The following is a 21,801-nucleotide window of genomic DNA, read 5'->3' as shown; positions in this document are numbered from 1 at the left end:
GGCTAGAGTGTCTCCCATCTGGCAGGGAGGACATTGGAGGGATGGGTGGAGACCCGAGTGATGCTTCTAGAGATCCACGTTTGTATGTATGTCCCTAGCCTTAATTTACCCAGCAGTAAAATGGAGCGCTGATCCAGCCTCTTTAGCATCCGGCCAGCAGTGAGAGCTGTCCAGCACATTGCCCCGCTGAAATCCCTTGGAGCAGGCTCGGGATGGGGGAGGAGTTGGGCTTTTTGTGCTTGTGTTTCGTGTTCTTGGGACGGGGTCTTGCTGGGTGGCCGAGGCTACTCAAACTCTGCATCCCCCCGCCCCTCCCCCACATCTGCTGGGATTTCAGACTTGTGTTGAGGTGGCCCTGGTGAGAGAGGAAGAGGAGAGCTAGGAGTTTGATCCCGTGTGGCAGTCAGGGGAAGACTAGCAGTCCCCTAGATGCTAGTAGGAGTAGGGTGGGCAGGAAGGACCACGCGTTTACAGGAGGGGCTTATTCCCCCACTCCCAACCCCCCAGGGAGCGCATGGAGGCCATGGAGAAGCAGATTGCCAGCCTCACTGGACTGGTACAGAGTGCCCTACTGCGAGGCTCAGAGGCGGAGACCCCAAGGTGAGACAACCCCCGCCCCCAATACACTGTCAGGGCCTGGGCTTGAGGCAGAAATGTGGACAGTGAGCTAAATTAGAAGCCTGTGTCTACTGTGTGACTCTGATTCCCTTCTCTTTTCTGCGGCTCTATCCTAACATCAAGGAGCTGGGTGACATTTAAGGTCACCAGCTTTGATGGTCTGAGGCCCGCCCAGGCCCCCGTGGACATTTTCTTTTCTTTCCTTCACAGTGAGAAGGTTGAAGGCTCCAATGGAGCAGCTACCCCCTCAGCACGTGAGTGACCCTTCTCTTCCTCTCAGAGTTTTAGGATTCGTTTCCTAATCCTTAACTTAAGGAGTAGCTACAACATGGGCTAGCCACAGATTTCCACTTTACTCCTGCTAGGACTCGCCACCACTTGGGGTAGACAGTCATAACTGTGTGCCTCTCTGGCTGGGGCTGTGGCCTCGAGTAGAGAGGCTCCTCCCCTTTTTGCTCCACGCTCCTTATGGCTCCTCTTTCTGGTCTCTTTCAGCCGCGTGTGGGTCAGGCAGTAGGAGTAGCGGGGCCACTCCGGTGTCGGGCCCTCCCCCGCCCTCGGCCAGCAGCACCCCTGCAGGGCAGCCCACTGCTGTCAGCCGTCTGCAGATGCAGCTGCATCTGCGTGGCCTACAGAACAGCGCTAGCGACCTACGTGGCCAGCTTCAGCAGTTGCGCAAGCTCCAGGTACCGCTCCCTCCCCGCCCACCCCACACCCCACCTACCCAGCCCCCACCTACCGGCTTTAACTTCTTTCCGCAAGTGCTGCCTCACCTTTTCCCAGCATTCCCAGGGGTCATTGCTTCAGACCTTTGTCTGCCTCCCTTTCTAGTTTCCGCTTACTATTAAACTTCAGACCCTTCACCAAGCCCTGACACTTCACTGAGTCCCAGTCCCCCTCCCCCTCCCTGAGCTGTGCCCACCACTCACCCCATGCACTATCCTTTGCGGTGGTCCCAGTTCCTTCAGGGCGTATTCCTCAAGTCCCCTCAGCTTCCCCTATCTGAGCCTGGAATGTCTGTCCCGCCCTGCCTGGCAGATGGTCCCACCTGTCAGGAGCCTGGCATCTTTGTGCCGGCTCTTCAAGAGGGGCTTAGGGCTTGTCAGGTGAGGATAATGAGCAGAGACAAGCTGGGAGCGGGGAGGGGAGCGGGGTGGGGGGAGGCAGGGAGCTGCCATCTGGGCTACAGATAGGATCTTGGCCACCCGCGTCACTTGGGGCATTCGTCTTGCAGTCTCTGCTACATCGGCAGACTCTATAGATCTCAGTTTGATTCCTTCACCCCAGGTCTTGTCTCCACTCGGGGCTTCTTGAGGCCACAGACCTTATCTAGTGTCACTCTTTGGCCACACAAATTCTCACCCTGTTCTTTTGCCCCTATATTTCTCCAAAATATAACCTTGATCTCCCTCCCCAGTGGTCCCAGTCTTCGCTGCTGCTCACAGCCATGTCTCCTTGGGTGAAGCCCAGTATAATTTTGCCCTCTCCACGAGCCCTATCTTCCCCGGCCGGGATCTCCTGCTGGGTTCTCCCCAACTCCTATCTCTAACTTGCCACGCCTTCGGGGCAGCTCACACCCATTGTCCAGCAACCCAGTCTTCTGTGGAGTTTTGCTTGCGCGGGGATGCCCTCTGCCCACCCTTCCCAACATGCGTCCTCCCCTCCACCCGGTCCACGCGAGCATTCTTGTGTCCCGCAGCTCCAGAACCAGGAGTCCGTGCGCGCCCTGCTGAAGCGCACCGAGGCGGAGCTGAGCATGCGCGTGTCGGAGGCGGCGCGGCGGCAGGAGGACCCGCTGCAGCGGCAGCGCACCCTGGTGGAGGAGGAGCGTTTGCGTTACCTCAACGACGAGGAGCTCATTACTCAGCAGCTCAAGTGAGGCTTGGTCCCGGCGTGGCGCGTGGGGGTGGAGGGTGGGGAAAGGACCAGAGACGTGTCCGGGGAGAAGGGGGCGCGATGCGGCCAGGGTGAACCAGCCTGACTGATATGGGAGGCGCAGTTCCTTTATTTTGGAATCACAGATGACGTTTGTTGGTCTGTTCTGAAGTCTGATTTCACCCTCCAATGTGGCCTGATTTCTCTATGACCCACAAACCTTTGGCCATCTGGCATAATTCCTGATTTCTTTTTTTCTGGCTTGGTGCCCGCCTCTGCCATGGTATTGCCTCCTGTGGCCTGCAGCCTGCTCTCATCACGCCAGCCTTCTGTTTTCCCCCTCTACCCCGTGCCTGCTTTCCTTCTGACCTTAGACCAAGACAACTTCACCCTTGGATTGAGCAAGAAGGTGGAGTGGCAGGGATGTTGTCACCCGCCCAGGTGGTTCCTGACCCTTTACCACCCTGATCCCTGAGACCAACCATCAAAGAAAAGCCCTTCCCTCCTCTGCTAAGTGAAACTAGGCTCTAGTAGTCTTGAAGAAGGAGAAAACCCAACCCTGCTTAGACACGGAAGAGTTAATAGAAGACAGTCTGATCCGGATTTAGCAAATGGCTGTCTGGCCACAATTCCATTGTCTGGCACCTGGGAAGGGAGATGCTGCTGTTTTTCCCTGGCCACTCAGACAGCAGCACCATCATCTAACCACTGCCTTTTCTCCTGAGTTGCTTGGGCTGAGGCAAAGGCCCCTCCCTTTCTTGTGGTCCCTTTTAGGGGATCCAGAGACAGCTCTAGAATCTAGGGGCTCCATGCCACCTCCTCTGTGCTTCAGCATCCTCATCAGTACCAAGATTTTTTTTTTTTTTTCAGTTCTTTTGGAAATAGCTGAGGGCTTAGCTGTACTAAGGGACTTGGGGCCAGGGAGCTAAGAAAGCTGTTCTATGGTGCTACCCTACTAAGTCATATTTGGGGTCCTTACCAGCGACTCTATGAGGAGGTCACACCTGGGGCCCAGGTAAACCTGGTATGCATTTTGGTAATATTTAAGATAAGATCCTTCGAGCCCATGTAGCTGAAATGCAGCGAGGAGCCATCTCACATGGTAATAAGCCAGTAGCAATAACTCCAACCCACTATCATGTCTGGGTGGGATGACATAGTGACAGCCACCGCAGGCCTTTAAGCAGACCAGCGGCTGCGATGCTCTCTGTCAGGGATTCTGTTTCCCCCGCTTCCCTGTCTTTTCCTTGTCTCTTTCCATTTTGCATAGAGGGAGCTGGGCCAGGATTTTCAAAAGGAGTTAGTTCGAGACATTAAAGAGAAATTAAGGTGGGGGAACCATCAAAGCTCTGGGGAAAAAGAGATGAAAGGACCGATCTGTGCTCTGGTCTTCATGACTGTCTGGTCCCTGGCTTCCTGGGGGCCTCAGTTCTCCAGGAACACAGAGAATCCTCACCCCATCATACCCATTGCCTAGACTGCTTGTTGTAGAGAAGCCAGGTGGGACTCTCCAGCCTGGCACTCTCTCTTGAGTGAGGCAGGGATTGGGCCCTGTGTTGGTTCTGGTCTAGCCTTAGGACCGTCACCTGCCTGCTGCCTTAGCCACGTGCCAATGGTCCTGTGTGCTCCTATGCGCTCCTCCCTCTCATGTTCCTTTTCCTTTGTTCCTTCCTCTTTTCTGGCATCCTGCTGGCAGTTGGGTTTTGGTTTTATTCCTGCTGGGCACACTCACCTGACCATCTAGCCAAAGCCTTGGGCTCTCTCTGGATGGATATGGTCACCTGACAGAAGCCTGTTGACTCCTGGAGTCTGTCTACTGACTCAGAGCTAGCTCTGGGAAAGGGCTGGGTGTTTGTTTTGTTTGTTTTCCCCAATGTGGCAGAGTGAGGCTGGATAGGACAGCGGGTAGGTGACATCCTTCAGTCTGGAAGTGAGACACCACAGAAACAATGACTGCAGTCCCACATGAGTACACACTGCCACATCACAGAATAGTTATACGACCTAGGACTAATTTATCTCAGAGCTTCTGCCACCCCCACCCCCCTTTGAAGACCAATCCTCAGTTGGGATTCCTCGTTTATTTAAGGCAGGTGCTACAACAAAAAACGCTCCTAAGTCCTTTAATGGTTCTAAAGTAAAGGATTTGAAGCCGGGTGTGGTGGCGTAACCTGTCATCCTAGTGCTCAGGAGGAGGGCAGAAGTGTCTTTAGTCAGGCCATCTTCAACTATGTACATATCTTCAGCCAGCCTGGGATATGCTGAGATGCTACTGCAAAAAAAATTAATTAAAGGTGCTAGAGAGATGGCTCAGAGAGACAGCTCAGGGGTTAAGAACACGTATTGCTCTTGTAGTAACAACAGCAACAACAGCAACTCAGGTTTAGTCCCCAGCACCCACATGGGGGCTCACAACCACCTCTAGTTCAGACGTTCTACTGTGTGTGCTTTCGTTCTCTGCAGGTACTAGACCGGCACACAGTACATATACACACAGTCAAGACACACACCTAAAGTTCAATAAATACATCATTTTTTAAAAATGATTTATCTAGCCAGGCAGTGGTGGTGCACGCCTTTAATCCCAGCACTTGGGAGGCAGAGGCTGGTGGATTTCTGAGTTCGAGGCCAGCCTGGTCTACAGAGTGAGTTCCAGGACAGCCAGGGCTATACAGAGAAACCCTGTCACAAAAAACAAAAAAAAAATAAAAATAAAAAAAAGGCTGGTGAGATGGCTCAGTGGGTAAGAACACCAACTGCTCTTCCAGAGGTCCTGAGTTCAATTCCCAGCAACCACATGGGGGCTCACAACCATCTGCAACGAGATCTGACACCCTCTTCAGGAGTGTCTGAAGACAGCTACAGTGTGCTTACATATAATAAATAAATCTTTACAAAAAAGTTTAAAAAAAGATTTATTCATTTATTAAATTTGAGTACACTGTAGGTGTCTTCAGACACACCAGAAGAGGGCGTAAGATCTTATTACAGACAGTTGTGAGCCACCATGTGGTTGCTGGGAATTGAACTCAGGACCTCTGGAAGAGCAGTCAGTGCTCTTAACTGCTGAGCCATCTCTCCAGCCCCAAATACATCATTAAAAAAAAAAAAAAGATTGAATGTTCTTAGAACACACTGTAGATGGGTGTGCAATGCAGATCTAGATGGCTGGAGGTTCCACCATGTTCAACATACACCTCCAAAGTCACCCAGGTCATGGTTCTTTCATAACCAACCAGAAAGGGAGGAGCACGGAGGGAGCTTGCATGGCAGGTCTTTATGGGCTAGATCCAGAAATGTGCTCTTTCCATCCTACTCCAGTGTGTAGGCCTCAGGGAAGAGGCCACGCCCCCCTCACCCCCTTTTCCGAGACAGGGTTTCTCTGTGTAGCCCTGGCTGTCCTGGAACTCACTCTGTAGACCAGGCTGGCCTGGAACTCAGAAACCCACCTGCCTCTGCCTCGGAAATGCTGGGATTAAAAGTGTGTACCACCACTGCCTGGCTTGAAAGCCTGCTTCTAATTGCAAGAAAAGCTGGGAAATGTAGTCTAGTCTTGGAACCACTGTTTGTCCTTGTGTGTTCTGGAAGCAGTATTCCCACCAACAGGATTGTTTTAAGGTTAAAATTAAAAAAAAAAAAAAATGCATGTGCAAGCCTGACCATCAGGTGCCAACCCGATGAACAGGAAGTGCTTAATGCAGGGTAGTTCTTTAACCAGCAGTGCTGAATCTCAGGATTTTGTCCTTGGCTCTGCCCTGGTCTGTCTTTTCTTCGGCTGGTTGGCCAGTGATGTCTAAGGCATGCTCGTCTGTTTGATTGATGACGCTGACCTTTAAAACAGATCAGACATGTCGGATGGTAGAACAGATTCAAGTCATTTACATGTGGGCCGTTGGGCTGAAGTCTAACAGATGACAGGAATGTGTGTAAAGTCCTGCATGTGAGTGGGGGATGATCCTGACTCATGTGTAGGACTGCGATGAATGACTTACCTGTCTGTAATTCTTTCTCTCACTTCCTCATCCTACAATATTTAAAATATTTAATTTGGTGCTGGGAATCCAACCCAGGTCCTGTGCAAGAGGCAACAAGTGCTCTTAACTACGAAGCCATTTCTCCAATCCCTCTACCTTAGTTTTTGGAGACCAGATCTCTCACTGACCTGTGAACTCCCAGGATTGGTCATCTCTGCCCCCTCCTCCCCCAGTGCTGGGGTTGAAGTTGTGTTGCATTATGCTCAGCTTTTAGATGCATGCTGGGGATCTGAACTCAGGGTCTCAGGCTTGCCCAGCAAGCACCTTCCCCACTGAGCCATCTCCTCCACCTCCCTCCTACCCATACGTTAAGAGCTTAACACAAAGGTTGCTTACCTTGGTTTGTGTTTCTTGGACTCTTCATTTGTTTTGAGACAAGATCTTGTAGCCCAAGCTGGCCTTAAACTTGTGATCCTGTTCTCCCAGCCTCCCAAGTGTTGAGATTATAGACTTGTGTCACTATGCTCCACACCTGATTTTAGGAAGATGTGGGATCATAAACGTTTACAGTGAACCAGCTGAAAACCCAAGGCGGTTTTGGCCTCAGGAAGAGAGGCTCTGTGGCAGGATCTGTCTGACAAAAGGTGATGCCACGTGTGGCTGTGCCCTCAGACATGGACAGCTGCCTCTAGGCCCCTGTGAGACTCTGTATGGCCTCCAGGTTCTGCTCTGTTTCTGGGGAAGAGTCTGAAGTTTCACTCTGAGGGAAAGAGATGGGCCCTGATGTTACTGTGTAGATTAGAGTATGTGGGGTGGACTTCTTTAAGGAACTATACGAAAATCTCATCTTTGAAATCTAGCATTTTCAATTTCACATTGGCACGTAGCCTGGGGAATAGCTTTTGATTTTGTGGTTTTGTTTTATTTTGTTTTGTTTGAGTCAGGGTTTTACTATGTAGCTCAGGTTGGCCTCGGTCTTTCAACAATCCTCCTGCATCAGCTTTCTAAGTGCTAGGGTTACAGGAGTAAGCCATTACACCTGGCTATAGCTTTTTTATTTATTTATTTATTTATTTATTTAGTTAGTTAGTTAGTTAGTTTTGTTTTGTTTGTTTTTTTTGGGGGGGGGACAGGGTTTCTCTGTATAGCCTTGACTGTCCTGGAAATCACTCTGTAGACCAGGCTGGCCTCGAACTTACAAATCTGCCTGCCTCTGCCTCCAAAGTGCTGAGATTAAAGGCATGTGCTATCACTGCCCAGCTTGCTTGGTCTGATTGGTGATATGATTTCTTTCCAGCTGCTCAATTTCAGGGGGCTAGGTTAGGGCCAGCAGGGATGAGTAGAGAGTCTCTGTGCCTGCAGGCTGGGCTGGGCAGAGGGGCTGAGAAGGGTCTCTCTGTGCTTGTGGGCTGGGCTGTGGCCGGAGGGGCTAAGAAGGGTCTCTCTGTGCCTGCAGTGACCTAGAGAAGTCAGTGGAGAAGATCCAGAGGGACGTGGCCCATAACCACAGGCTGGTGCCTGCTCCTGAGTTGGAAGAGAAGGCGCTGGTGCTGAAGCAGCTTGGGGAGACGCTGACAGAGCTCAAGGGTGAGCCTACCCTGGCAAGGGTGACCCTAAGGGACCCTACTGTGTCCCAATAATTCCTCAGTCTGTCTACCTGGCCGGCTTACTCCCCCTGCCCTCTCAGCTCATTTCCCAGGCCTGCAGAGTAAGATGCGGGTGGTGCTTCGTGTAGAGGTAGAGGCAGTGAAGTTCCTGAAGGAAGAGCCTCAACGCCTTGATGGACTTCTCAAACGCTGCCGGGGGGTCACTGATACCCTGGCCCAGATCCGAAGGTCATTCTCTACTTGATCTTTAGTGTCCCATGGGGTTACACACTGGGCCTGGACCCCTTATCCTGACTCCTCGGAGATCCCTGTGTGCCAGCTAGATCTGCCCTTCAGTTCTGACCCAGGACCCCTTGCATGCGAAAGCCTTGGCTTTCCCTCACATGCCTCTCTAGGCTCTCCCTTCTCTCCTGCAAGATCTCAGAGCCTTCCTGAAGTTTGCAGGTTCCCTGCCCTGGGCTAACACCTCTCATTAGCTCCTCCTCGCTCTCCCAACCCTAGGCAAGTGGATGAGGGTGTGTGGCCTCCCCCCAGCAATCTCCTGAACCAGTCCCCCAAGAAGGTGGCAGCCGAAACTGACTTCAGCAAAGGCTTGGATTTCGAAATACCACCCCCGAGTCCTCCACTGAATCTCCACGAGCTGAGTGGGCCTGCTGAAGGCACCCCTCTCACCCCAAAGAGCAGCAACCCAACGAAAGGCCCGGATGCTCCCAGCAAGAGAAACACGGACAAAGCTGTGTCTGTTGAGGTGATGGGCCTGGGCGGGGCATGAGCTAGGCTCACAGTTCTTGCTGTCACTTGGAATGTCAGGTACTGAAGGAGCACATGGGCCCTTTTCCTTAGGAGGAGGATCAGAAGTCTGAGAAATATTGGTGACATGTACCCTTCTCACTAGAAAGCATACTGTAAAGCTATAATAACTAAAGCAATATGGCACTTGCATAAACACAAGCTGAGTGGTCAATGAAACAGAATAGAAATGTCCAGAAATAAACCTAATAATGGTGTATCTGATTGGGAGTGGCCTCTTTAAGCTACACGGAAAAGTGTGTAGCACCCAGTAGGAGGGGCCGAATCTCTTAAAGTTCTCTTCTTGTTCTTAGCTCAAGTGACTGGGTAAGGGGCTGATCCCAGGAGCTCATGGGTGCATGAGCCAGAGTCCTGACCACAGCTCTGCTTCCCCTCTCAAGGCTGCAGAGAGAGACTGGGAAGAGAAGCGGGCAGCCCTGACCCAGTACAGTGCCAAGGACATCAACCGGCTGCTGGAGGAGACCCAGGCTGAGCTGCTCAAGGCTATCCCTGACCTGGACTGTGCCAGCAAGACCCACCCAGGTCCTAGTCCCACTACAGACCACAAGCCCCCTAAGGCACCCCATGGTCAGAAGGCAGCCCCCCGGACAGAGCCCAGTGGGAGAAGAGGATCAGGTATGGTGATATAAGGCCCTAGAGGTGAAGAGCCCCCATCCTCAGAGCTTGGCTTATGGGGGAAGTACTAGAGAGCCAGGCTGACCACTATGACAGAGCCGTGTTCTCCCAAGCCTGCCAGATGGTGGGAGGCAACATCTGAAAGAGAGGTACTCCCGTCATTGCTGCCAGCAACCCCGACAGTGAAGAGTGCTTCAGGGAGCTCAGAGTTTTATTTTCATATGTGTGTGTGTGTGTCTGTGTGTGTGTCTGTGTGTGTCCGCATGTATATCTGTGCACCACATATGTGCCTGGTGCCCGAGCAGGCCTGAGAGTATGACATCCCCTAGAAGTGGAGTTACACATGGCTGTGAGCCACCATGTAGGTGCTGGGACTCAAACCTGGGTCTGGGAGAACAGCCAGTGTGCTTAATTGCTGAGCCATCATTTCAGCCCCTGGATTCTTTTATTTAAAAGATTTTTAATTATCTTATTTGTGTGTGTGTGCATGCGCGCGTGTGCCTGTGTGTGTGTCTGTGTGTGTGAATGAAAGTGCATATGTGACAGTGGACAACTTGAGGAAATTAATTTTCTCCTTCCACTATGGGATCATGGGATCAGGTCATCAGGTTTACACAGCCCGCCCCTTTAACCTCTGAGTCATTTCTACCGGCCGTGGTTATAATGGTGAGACGGGCCCATTAACATTTGTCAGGGACTCACTACGTGATGCCTTCCGAGTGTCTGGTGTCAGTCCTAATGATTTTGCATCAGTTGCAGAAGGCAGGCACAGTCATTCTCTCTTTACAATGAGGACAGACTTCAAATAGTTATATAATCTGTCCCAGGCCACATTTCATGTGTCCCTAGAACAAAGGGGCTAAGTGCATCTCCTTCCTGAGCCGAGCTGGAGCTGTACAGTCTTAGAGAAGAGAGTGCTTTCCAAGGGAGCATTAGAAATGAGCAGGCACTTCCCAGCCTGTGAGCCACACCTTCCAGGGGGCAGCGTGGCTGGCTAGAGTGCAGAGGAGGCGTGGCTTTGCTTGAGAAGGGTCCATGGTGGGTCTTAACACAGAGCAAGGTTGACTAGGAACTTGCACTATTTGGGTTTGTGGAAAGCCGCAGAGAATCAAAGGCAAGGGTGTTATGGCTTGAGTGACCTTTCCATGGGTTGCCATGGAAACCGGGCTGGAGGAAGGCGGGGTGGGGATCAGGACAGGTTCCTGAGAGAAAGGATGAAGCTCAGAGTCTGGTGGAGCTGAGGAGTAGCTGTGCCCATGAGACACATTAGAATGGCACAGAGTCCCTGGCCTGTGCGTGGGCATGAACCTTAGGGGTATTGTTCCTGGCTCACAGTCAGCACTGAGCAGCTGAGGGCTGTTGGAGGAAGAGGGGCTGGGTGAGCTGGTGGCAGGCATGGGGGGTCCTGCCTTCCTCCCCATCCCTGAGCTGTCCTCTTGGTCGTTCCTGGAGGAATGAGCACTTGTGGACACTGTGGTGATGGGTTCCTGACTCCAGATCCCCACTGCTTGCAGATGAGCTCACAGTGCCCCGATACCGCACCGAGAAGCCCTCCAAGTCACCCCCGCCACCTCCTCCCCGCCGGAGCTTCCCTTCTTCCCACGGCCTGACCACCACGCGCACTGGAGAAGTGGTGGTCACCAGTAAGAAAGACTCAGTCTTCATCAAGGTACAACTCTCGATTGGCGGGGTTGGGGGGACTTGAAAGGGAAGCTTGAAGTAACCTCTGAGAGGGTGGGAGTGAGCCAAGGCAACCCAACTTGACTCCCAGCTTGTGTGTGGTTTTGATCCCACAGCAGGCCCTGGCAGGGTCAGGGGTGGGTCTTGCTGGCAGCGGGTCACTGCTGGAGGGAGGGAAGGACCTGGGCTTGATAGACACCTGGCTTTACAGAAGGCTGAGTCTGAAGAGTTGGAGGTCCAGAAGCCCCAGGTGAAGCTGCGCCGCGCTGTGTCTGAGGTGGTCCGCCCCGCTTCCACACCGCCCATTATGGCCTCTGCCATCAAGGATGAGGACGACGAGGAGCGGATCATTGCTGAACTGGAGGTGGGTCAGGCATGACTGAGCACAGCCTCAGCCAGGCCAGGTTTCTGGCCAAGCCTTTGCTAGCCCAGGACCCTTTCTTAGCTTCCATTTCTTCCCCACTGTGAAGTGGAAAGAGAGTCTAAAACTCGTCCTGGCAGGTTTGAGTTTTCATTATAGACTCAGATTCTCCCAGGGACCCCAAGACTCACTATACTCCGAAAGCCCCGGACTTGCACATTGTCAGTGAGCCTTTACCCAGGCGTCTTGATTGGGCCTCAGTAGTCTGAGGCTAGACTCCTGGAGACTCTCACACCGGAAGAGCCCAGACTTGCATTAGTACAAGCCACAGCCTATAGGGCTCCCAGAAATCTTTGCCCTATGCCAGAGTCCCTGCATATCAGGGTCCTTTGGAGGAGAGACTCAATGTCCAGCAGGTCAGTGACCGTGATGAGGTGCCAAGGTGTGAGACTGGAGCCCGTGGCCACCCTGGACCACTCTTGGCCTAGGTACTCAGCCAGCACCTGGGTCCTCCAAACCTGCCCCTGCCTTCTGCTCCCCAGGTGTTTGAAAGAAGTTCAGTATCTTCCCTCCCCCCCACGCCCCGCCGCCAGCCGATCCCCACCTTGCTGTCCCCCCAGGACATGGGGTCCCCTGGGGGCTCAGCTCTGGGCTCCCCACGGAAGGTAACGGGCCTACCTGCACCTCTCACAGCTCTCTCTGCCTGTTCCTCCACAGCTTCCTTTCCGCATCCCTCACGCTAACTCGCTAACATGCCACCCACGCCAGCCCCTCTGCCACAGCCCCAGCTTCACGCCCGTGGACTCTCACCCTCCTGCACACGCCAAGGGCAGCACACAGCTGCACAGTCCATCCCGCCCCAAGGTTTTCTGGGGGGGGTCTTCCTTGGAGACTGCAACCTGGGTATTTGGTGTGACCCAGGAGTCCTCTTACAGGCCAGCTTCTGTCTGGCTCTTGCGTGTTCCCATTAACAGCCTGAGTTTGGGCTGGATCCAAAGCCTGTGCGTTGTCTTGGGGCCAAGATTGGAATTTGGATCTTGTTCAGGAACTGACGTAGGGTCCTGCTCAATCTGACCTTGTCTCGAGAGCTTGCCTGATACCTGCCTTCTATACCCTGCTCTGCTGCACACGCCAGGGAAGGGGCTCTGCTTCTCCCACGGGAATCTATGCCTTGCACTGGGGAGTCAGGGACAGAGCACGGAGGTGACTTTCCTAAACCTCTCCCTGCCCTGTGGCCATTCTTACCGCCGCTGCCGCCCCACCACCACAAGCCAGGGAGCTTGGAATGAGAGAATCCACAGCCTTCCTTGGCTGCTGGTTTTCTCCTTCGGCATCGGGACGTTCTTCTTTCTAACTTCGGTCCTTGCTGCTTTCCTGCTGCACTTATTTCCACTTATTTCCTGTGGGAACGTCGTGTGTGTGTGTGTGTGGGGGGGTGGCGCTGCTGTCTGTGCTCCAGGGGCCTGTGCTTGAGGAAGTGGGGTGGAGAAAGGTCTGGGCATCTCTCCCTCTGCTCTGCCAGGTTGGGGTAAGAAGACCTCGGTTCTCAACTTCTCATGCGCACACACCTCCTCCCCTTCCTTGTGTGGTCCTTCCCAACCCACAATGGAGTCCCAAGATGGCGGCCAGCAGTACTGTGGCCCAGCTTGAGGCCTGGTGGTCTTTGGCTACCTGGCAGGGGAGCAGACAGGCATCAGAAGGTGGACAGTGCTGTGTGTAGCCCCAGGAATCTTCAAGGGTGGAGCAGTGTGACAGGGACACTTCCTGACTGGCTTTGTCCTCAGCACCCAGCCCTGCTCCTTTCTGGTTCTGAGGCTCAGTTCTGAGGGGACCCAGCAGGCCAGGCTCTTTCCCTGGCTCCCCCCTCTGCATCCCGAGATGCTGTCAGGCGGAGGAGCCTGTGGAGCCGGGGGCCCTCCCTGCCTTCCCTGTGTGCATCCTACTTCCAGGTAAGCAGTGGTAGAGCTGGGTGGTTTGCCTTGCGAGTGGGAGGAGGGGCGTCTCGGCTTGTTTCGTGAAAAGAGCACTGGACTTGAACTCAGGCTATCTGGGTTCAAATTCTGGCTCTACTGCTAACTAGCTGAGGATTGGACAAGGTGTGAGTCATGTGCTGCTGCTCCTCCCCTGTGGAGAAGGGACAGGGAGAGTGACAGTCATTTCATGGGTCACAGAAAGCATTGGAAATGAGGGGATACGCTGTAATGTCTGACACAGGCTGCTACTTAGAATTCAGGTAGAATTCTCTCAGGTTCACTGGGCCCTTCAGACCTCTAGGCCTTGGCCAGAGCCAGAGCCAAGGTGCTCACACAGAAATGGGTGCCTAAGCTGGAGCATTGCCCAGTGTATGAGGCCAAGGAACTGGCCACAGCCAAGCTCCACCCCTTCAAAGCTAGGCTCACTGAGGAGGATCTCACAGTTGGAGACCGGGAGCCCAAGATGACGATGGCCCCGTCCTTGAGGGAGAAACCAGTATTTGCTTGCTCTCTGATCATACAGCTGAAGTCTGAGTTATTTGGTTCAGCTCAACCAGGAGCTTGTATTTGCTCAAATGATACCAGACACTTAATAGAGAGTCGTCATTGATGCATGAACTAGCTGCACAGCCCATATTATTGTTCTATAGTGCCTGGGATGAAGCCCAAGATTTGCTCCCAAGTGTAACCTGCGTAGTGGGGAAGGAACACGCTCTCAGGCTTCTATGGGAAGCAGGAGGCTGCGGGTTAGCGGGGATGGGAAGACACTTGCAGTCTAGGCTCAGTGTTGTCTCCAGTTTATTGGGCGACATCATGAAGGAGGTCCTTAACTCTGTTTCCCCATCTAGGAGAGGAAAGGAGTGGGCTCATCTCTCTCTTAGCCTCATCCCAGCTCAGGAGTCCTTTTGCAGGGATCACATTCTTCCTCATTTTCTGTCCCCGCAGGATGCCTCAGGGCCCAGGGTCTTCTGTGTCCCTCAGATCATCTTGACAGAATGCACTTCCAGCTCTCCCACTCTGCCAGAGACCACCTTAGAGGAACTGGGCCCCAGGACAGTCCCCACACCAAGACCCCGGACCCTGGTTGGCAGTGGGAAGGCTCGGAATGGCCCACAGGCCTTGCTGGGACTAGCGGCTGAGGTCCTCTGGCCCAGGAGCAGCTCAGTGTTCGGAAAGGGACCAGCGATTCTCCAGAAACCTCACAATGTGAAAGCCAGAGTTCTCTGTCTTCAGGGACCATCCCCGGATGCGTCTCAGAAGACTCTTACAGTTGAGACCAACTCAGAAGAGACCCCTCCAAATTCTGTACGTGACACTCAAGCTTGCAGTAGGGGACCTCGGGCCATCCGCTCAGGCAGCACAGTACATGATGCTACTCTGCTACGGATGGACAGCCTGGAAGAGACACTTCAGGAACTAGAAACCACCCTGAGTGAGATGAGCGCAAAATCAACTATGACAAGTCCAGGCAGCCCCCGGCCCCTCCAGCCCCACCCCCAGGTGGCTGCCACCCTCCCCTTCTCACTTGCTGCCTTCCTGCTCCAAGTTCTGGGCCTGCAGTGTGGAAGAGCAGGGCCATAGGAGCTCTGCCCGTCTCCCTCATCCCACTGTCTATATTTCAGCCTACCATGCTCTGGGAGCCTTCATCCAGGCCAAGGCCTATGGGCAGAGCCAGGGGCGGCCGGGAAGCCGGCCCACCCAGGACTCAGCTCTGCTGCTCGGGCATGAACCAAGTGGGCTCTGTCCCTGTCTGCTCTCTGTAAGCCGGAGAATAAAGCTTTCTCCTCTTTTCCACCCCGTTCCCCCTTCCTGTCTCTGTCTCTTTCTGTCCCTGTCATTTCTCTGCTTGCGCCTCTGGTTCCCCTATGAGGAAGGGCTATATACATGAAGGGGTAACTATAAGAGGAGGAGAGATTTCTCTTTTTACCTCCTACTCTGGGGGGGGTGATGTGGACCTGGGGGTGCTCTCTTATTAGAGATGCCCCCCCAATTCCAACTCTGTCTCCTGGACCAGGATGGACTCTGTTGTTGGGAATTGAGTTGTACTAGGACCTTCCCTATAGAAGCAGCTTCCTAGGAAGGTACCAGCTGCCCCTGGACCACTCAGGAAAAGTCATAAATGAGCTCTTACCCAGGACAGGGCCTAGCCTGATCATCTCCTTCGGGGAGGCCTTGATCCTGGGCTCAGAGGGGACTTAAATCTTGGATGGTTATGTAGAGTCAGGGAGGCGTCTCCAGGCCTCCAAGGGCCTGCTTCAGGAGGTCCTAACCCCAGAGACACCCCCTCCCCCAATGCTTAGAGTTCCACACAGGACTGTCCCACCCCAGCCCTGTCTCTCTTTCCACAGAGTGGTGGTGGCAGCGTGCCACCCATGAAGGTGGTGACTCCCGGAGCCTCGAGGCTGAAGGCGGCCCAGGGCCCAGCAGGCAGCCCTGACAAAGGCAAGCACAGCAAACAACGAACGGAATACATGAGGATCCAGGCCCAGCAGCAGGTGAGGGCGGAACTCCAGGCACCCAGGCCCCTGGAGGGTCATACGCCAAGGCTCTGCTATGTGCCACTGTCTTAATGATAGTCTTGATTCCTCTGATTCTCTCCCCGTCACTATGCCCTCTGTTTTTTTTCTTCCTCATGGGGCGTGGTGCTTTGGTTCTGGTGTAGACACGAGTCCCTGAATTCATAGCCAAGTCTCCTGCTCAGGGATAGAGGAGCCTCACCCCCTGCCTTGTGCAGGGCCTGCCCTGTGCGGATTCCCTTCCTGCCCCGTGGTTGGGCCACTTCTAAAGCCTGCACCACAGCCGGTACCTCTGCTCTGGTACACGGCTCCCACCCGTTTTGCACCTTTTGTCCTCCCTCAGTTTAGGAAGAAGCTGTTTGAGCAAGCACATTTCAGTGACAGGTCGGGGGCTCACAGCCTGTAATGCCCATCAGGCGTGGTCAGAACCCCGCAGATTTAACACTTAGATGGGTAGGTTTGGAGTTGACAGAATTCACCCATGCTACCTAGGGCTCTGGAACCTGCTTGTAAGGTCTGCCTGGTCAGAGTAGAGGAGGGTCCTGGATATAGCTATTGGGAGTCCCTCAGTGCACGCGCTCAGTCCAAGACCTCTCTTGAGTAGCTAGCTCTTATGTGCTAGACCTGTTTGGGGTCCCAGGTAGGCCTTGTTCTGTCTAGATAGAAATCCAAAGCTCAGAAGTATAAAGTTAGGGATGGTTAAGGCTGGCCACGAGGATCAGCTCACAGCAGGAGAGAGACTTCCCAGACCTGTGTAGCAAATGACATTAGAGCCAAGACCAAGACTTAGTTCGCTATCTTAAAACTGCTTCCACTACAGGCCCGAGATAGCCCTGGGCAACCTTGTCTACCTGGTAGCTCCTAGGAAGCAAACATTCAGTGGTTTCTGCACCGCCCCCCCCCGCCTTTAATTTCCCAGTCAGTCCCCAGTTTCTCATGCTCCCTAGACTCACCCAGTGAGACCCACCCCCCAGTTCTTTTCTGTGATTTGTCTGGGGTGGTGGTGGGGTCCCCTCATTTTATGCCCAGAGAAACAGCTGGTAGCTATGGGATATTTACTCATGTCAGGCACATGCAGGGTCTGTTGCACAGAAGTCTGAGGTAGAACAGGTGAAGAGACTGAAATGGGACGGAAATCTGACATCTGACAGACTGCTGCCATGCGCATGCCTCCTTCTGCCCAGTCAGGACCCCACCCAACCCCCACGCCCCGCCACTTCAGTTACACATCACTGCCCTTGTCCTGTCTTCTAGCTCCCTTGAAATCCAGGCCCTGCTACCTGCTGCCCTGTGGGTCAACTCCACACATTCTGGGCCTGACCCTTCTCAGCCTTCCAGCCTCCCGACACGGAGTGGCAAGACCTCTAAGGGCCATGCTAGCTCTCAGTCACATGGCTGTTTAGAGGTCCCCCCCCCATCTATGTCGCCGTGTAGCCCCTCCCTGGCTTGGTAAACCCACATTCCCATATCAGCTTCTCCCCATCCTGGGTCCACTCTGAACCTCGGAAGCTCGTATGAAGCTTTGAGCCGGACAGTGCGCCCATGGTCCAAGAATGATCCTCTGTGGAGGAAAATCTACCGGAGACCGTTGTCCTCCCGCCACAGGCCCTTGGATGCTGAGGTGGAATCCAAGGTTCCGAAGCCTTGGCAGCCACATACCTGGCTCCTTTCTGTTCCACGTTTACCTGGCCTGCCAGGTCACTGAGTGAGCTCCTCACCTCCAGCCCCTCTGTCAGCGTTCCCAGTTCCTTCACTATAGGTGAGAGCATCTCCAGGTGTAGGCCCCTCAGGAGGCACCATGCAGCCCCCAAACCCCACAACTCCTGGACTCCACTGGGCCCTCCCTGCCCTTTCCCACCCCAGGATGGTCCCCAACCCACCCTATTGCCCTTTGCCAGTCATTTCTGTCACCTGTGCTATGCCAGGGTCTGTCTGCTTTCTGACAAAGGGAGACCTGTTTCTTAGGAATTTTTTTTTTTTTTTAAATAAAGAAAACAATAAAGGAACTGGTGTGGGAAGGTTTGGCTCAGTGGAGGATTGCCTGTCAAGTAGGGGGAGCCCCTGGGTTTGATCCCCTAGCACTAGTAGAAAAACGAAACAAAAGAACCAATATCGTATCACCACCAAAACGGGTAGTCTCCCAAGGTCATCTGTGACTGCTGTAATCTTTTATCGGTTTTCTAAGACCTGTGAGGACTTTCTAAAATGCATGTTTGATGAATGCTCGCACACATAGCAATTTAATGTCTATGCCCACAAAGCACAGCTCGAATCTCTTCACGGCTGTCATCTACCCAGCTGGTCCTCTGTTAGGCTCGGATCCAGCAGGCACACATGATCCGGCCACCTATGTCACGGAGACAAGCTCTGACTCAGTTTCCCAGGCAGACCTTGGCTTGGATTCGGCCTCAGCAGCCCAAGTAGGTGGGATGAGAGGCCTATGGCACTGGACCTGGCCTCAGAGCTCTGATGCCACTGAGATTAAGAGAACGACACGTGGTGGGTGGGGACCTGGGACTCAAGTGTAGGAAGAAAATTCCAAGATGGAAGTGCATTACAACAGGTGTGACAGAGGCCTGGAGATGACAGGAAGAGCCCTTGTATGTTGTTTGTAGGATGAGGTGGGTGAGGTGGGAACTGGTAAGGTGAGGGATCAAGGGCTTGGTGTAGACATGAAGCTGTGGAACCTCTGTAGGCCAGCCACTTATTCCTTTTTTTGGTGGTGGTGGGCATTCAGACAGGGTTTCTCTGTGTAGCCCTGGCTGTCCTGGAACTCACTCTGTAGACCAGGCTGGCCTCGAACTCAGAAATCCGCCTGCCTCTGCCTCCCAAGTGCTGGACTGCCCGGCTTACCCTGTCTCTTTCAATGGCTCAGGTAAAGAGCCTTTAGTGAAGGAACCACCCAAGTGCTGAGGGAATTACACCAATGCTGAGACCAGAGACTAATGGTAGCTGGGGCTGTGGGCACGCTAGGGGGAAGACTGAAGGGGTAACAGGAGAACACTATTCCTGTTAGTCTCTGGACAGCACCAGAAATGGCCTGGCTAAGGCAACCAGCTGGGTGTGAGGCTCCAACTTGACTTAACCCCATTCGGAACTGTGAGTCAGGACCTGGAGGGACAGGTGTCCTGAGATAGCCTGGAGAGGCAATGCACTATGGTCTAGCGGCATGCCACCATGGCCTCTGGGTCCAGAGTGTCCCACTTCTCCCAGAGGAGAGCTCAGTGTCTCTGTGGCTTCTGTCTCATCACAAAGCTGGGGGAAGTTCTGCTTCTCTTATCAGAATCAAGACCCATGGTGTGTAGGGAGGGCTTGGAGAGATGGCTCAGTGGCGAAGAGCAATTGCTACTCTCACAGAGGACCACCGTTCAATTCCCAGCACCCTCATAGTGGCTCACAACCACTTGTAGCTCCAGTTGCAGGGGATCTGGTGTCCTTTTCTGAACTCCATGGGTATCAGGCATGGATGTGCCTGCAGTACATACATGCTGGCAAAACGCACATACATATAAAACAAATAAATCTTAAGGAACAAAGAAAGAAAGAGAGAGAGAGAGAGAGAGAGAGGGAAGGAAGGAAAGAAGGAAGGAAGGAAGCCGGGCAGTGGTGGTGCACACCATTAATCCCAGCACTTGGGAGGCAGAGGCAGGTGGATTTCTGAATTTGAGGCCAGTCTGGTCTACAGAGTGAGTTCCAGGACAGCCAGGGCTACACAGAGAAACCCTGTCTCGGAAAAAAGAAAAAAGAAACCAAACTACCCATTGGCAGGTGACATGGAAGTGACAGAAACCCCCAGACTAGAGACTATGGGCAGCATAGAGTTGCCAAGCAGAGCCTTACCTGTTCCCTAGGCTCAGCAAATCTTGTATGGAGCTACAGTCAGGGGCTCCCCAGATGGATGAAAACTGGCTTTTTGTTTTTTTTTTCAAGACAGGGTTTCTCTGTGTAGGCTGTCCTGGAACTCACAGAGATCCACCTGCCTCTGCCTCCTGAGTGCTGGGATTAAAGGCGTGCACCACCACCACCCAACTTAATATTTTATTAATGTGCATGTTTGTGAGCCTGAGTGAGCTCATATGCACCTGTCAGCACATGTGTGCAGGAAAGGGCATGAGAACCCTTCAGTCTAGAGTTACAGGTGGCTGTGAGCTGCCCTGTGGGTGCTGGGAACTGAACCTAGGTCCTCTGCAAGAGCATCGAGCATTCTTAACCACTGAGCTATCTCTCCAGCTCGGAGAAGTAACTTTAAGTGGGAGACACTAAGGTGGTAGCAGAAGGGGCAGCAGGCTGAACCCAAAGCGAGTGGCAGAGGGCACTCAGATGCCTATTTTATGAGTTTGTCCCCAGGCCCAGGGACTACTGGAGTCAAAGGAGAAGAGGTTCACACCTGGCCCATGGTGATGGACACAGCATGCTGTGGGGTAGGACGCTGACTGATGACATGGGCCACAGCAGAGGAGACACTACTGAACCTACACGCTGGCTTAGACCCTCCTGAAGGGGAGGCAGTTGGCTGCCAGCCGCAGCTTGGTAAAGCCTATACAAATCATGGACGGGCCACGTGATATCTGCTTGATCTCAGGAACCTCAGGCGGGTCACTGGGGGCCACACGGTTCTCTTTTCACTCTTTTCTTTTTCTTTTTTCCTTTTGTTTAGAGACAGGGTTTCTCTGTGGTGTAGTCTTGGCTATCACCCAGAGCACACTCTGTAGACCAGCCTGGCCTTGAACTCTTCTTGAACTCTCTTGAACTCTTGAGATCTTCCTGCTTCTGCCTCCTGGGTGCTGGGATTAAAAGCATGCGCCACCACTGTCAGGCTCCCTCTTTTTCTTTAATGTGGCTTTTGTTGTTTCTTTGGTTTGGTTTGTTGAGACAGGGTCTCACTAGTTGCCCAGAGCTGGGCTAGAACTTGCCGTATCCTTACCTAACCCTCAGATTTTCAAGAATTACATACAGGCAGGCAGCATTACATCAGGGTTTTTGCTTTGCTTTGTTTTGTTTTGTTTTATTTTCCATTTTATGTGAGTTGGTGTTTTTCCTGCATGAATGTCTGTGTAACGGTTGTCGGTTACTATAGAGCTAGAGTTACAGGCTGCTGTGTGGGTGGTGAGAATCGAACCCGGATCCTCTGGAAGGAAGAGCAGCCTTAACTGCTGAGCCACCTCTCCAGCCCTCGTTCTGTTTTTTTTTTTTTTAACGGAGACTGTTCATTTATCATACTGATAGCTAGACTCCAGGTGAGTCCCTGCTTACAGCTGCAGACTTCAAGGCTGCCTGATCTGTGTGTCATCATCCCCCAGTCTCGACAACTGCTTAAAATGCACAGGAATATGCAGTGTGACACATGCTACACAATGTCCCATGGAGACGACACAGGTGGCTCTTAAGCCATACTTTGGAAGCCATGCCTCCAAAGAACAAACCTGGGGGACAAATATAAAAGAAGCAAGGAGGGCGTGTGCACAAATGTACATGTGTGCACGCTGAGGGTTCTGACGGGGTGGGGGGTGGAGGTGGGGACTAGCCTGGAGCACAGCTTGTACCTCAGGTCGGTCTCCAGCTACCATTAGGGGCACTAATGCTCCAGTTAGGGGCACTTGGGGTGGGGTGGGGTGGGGCATGAGGCGGGATGGCCACAGTGGGGATCCCTGAACTGGGAGGGATGCTGGTGGTGGCAGGTGGCTACTCCCAGTCCCCAGATGGGGCTAGCTCACTCCAGCTTAGACCAGGGGCCTCCTGGTGAGGACTGGTCTTCACAGGGGGGTGGGGGGG

At 53.3% G+C, this 21,801-nt stretch overlaps 1 protein-coding gene across 6 annotated transcripts in view; it reads left to right on the top strand.

Annotated features, from left to right (window-relative positions):
* The window catches only part of Srcin1 (SRC kinase signaling inhibitor 1), a 68,696-nt gene that overhangs the window by 43,075 nt on the left and 3,820 nt on the right, over window positions 1–21,801 (top strand). For 3 of the 6 annotated variants that reach the window (XM_031351642.1, XM_031351643.1, XM_031351646.1), the window contains 12 exons: window positions 508–600; window positions 829–872; window positions 1,114–1,304; window positions 2,318–2,493; window positions 7,924–8,054; window positions 8,155–8,302; window positions 8,576–8,822; window positions 9,265–9,499; window positions 11,014–11,168; window positions 11,391–11,543; window positions 12,083–12,205; window positions 14,459–15,307. In XM_031351642.1, the coding sequence (XP_031207502.1) occupies window positions 508–600; window positions 829–872; window positions 1,114–1,304; window positions 2,318–2,493; window positions 7,924–8,054; window positions 8,155–8,302; window positions 8,576–8,822; window positions 9,265–9,499; window positions 11,014–11,168; window positions 11,391–11,543; window positions 12,083–12,205; window positions 14,459–15,094 (2,332 nt within the window). In that variant the 3' untranslated portion in view covers window positions 15,095–15,307. Of the gene's footprint in view, window positions 1–507; window positions 601–828; window positions 873–1,113; window positions 1,305–2,317; window positions 2,494–7,923; window positions 8,055–8,154; window positions 8,303–8,575; window positions 8,823–9,264; window positions 9,500–11,013; window positions 11,169–11,390; window positions 11,544–12,082; window positions 12,206–14,458; window positions 15,308–15,861; window positions 16,009–21,801 lie in introns of those variants that run through there. The other 3 variants (XM_031351647.1, XM_031351645.1, XM_031351644.1) reach the window with 1 other exon arrangement.

This window comes from Mastomys coucha, unplaced genomic scaffold (genome assembly GCF_008632895.1).
Source record: "Mastomys coucha isolate ucsf_1 unplaced genomic scaffold, UCSF_Mcou_1 pScaffold5, whole genome shotgun sequence".
NCBI lineage: Eukaryota > Metazoa > Chordata > Mammalia > Rodentia > Muridae > Mastomys > Mastomys coucha.
Note: the sequence above shows the minus strand (reverse complement) of the source record. Positions and strands in the feature narration are given on the sequence as shown.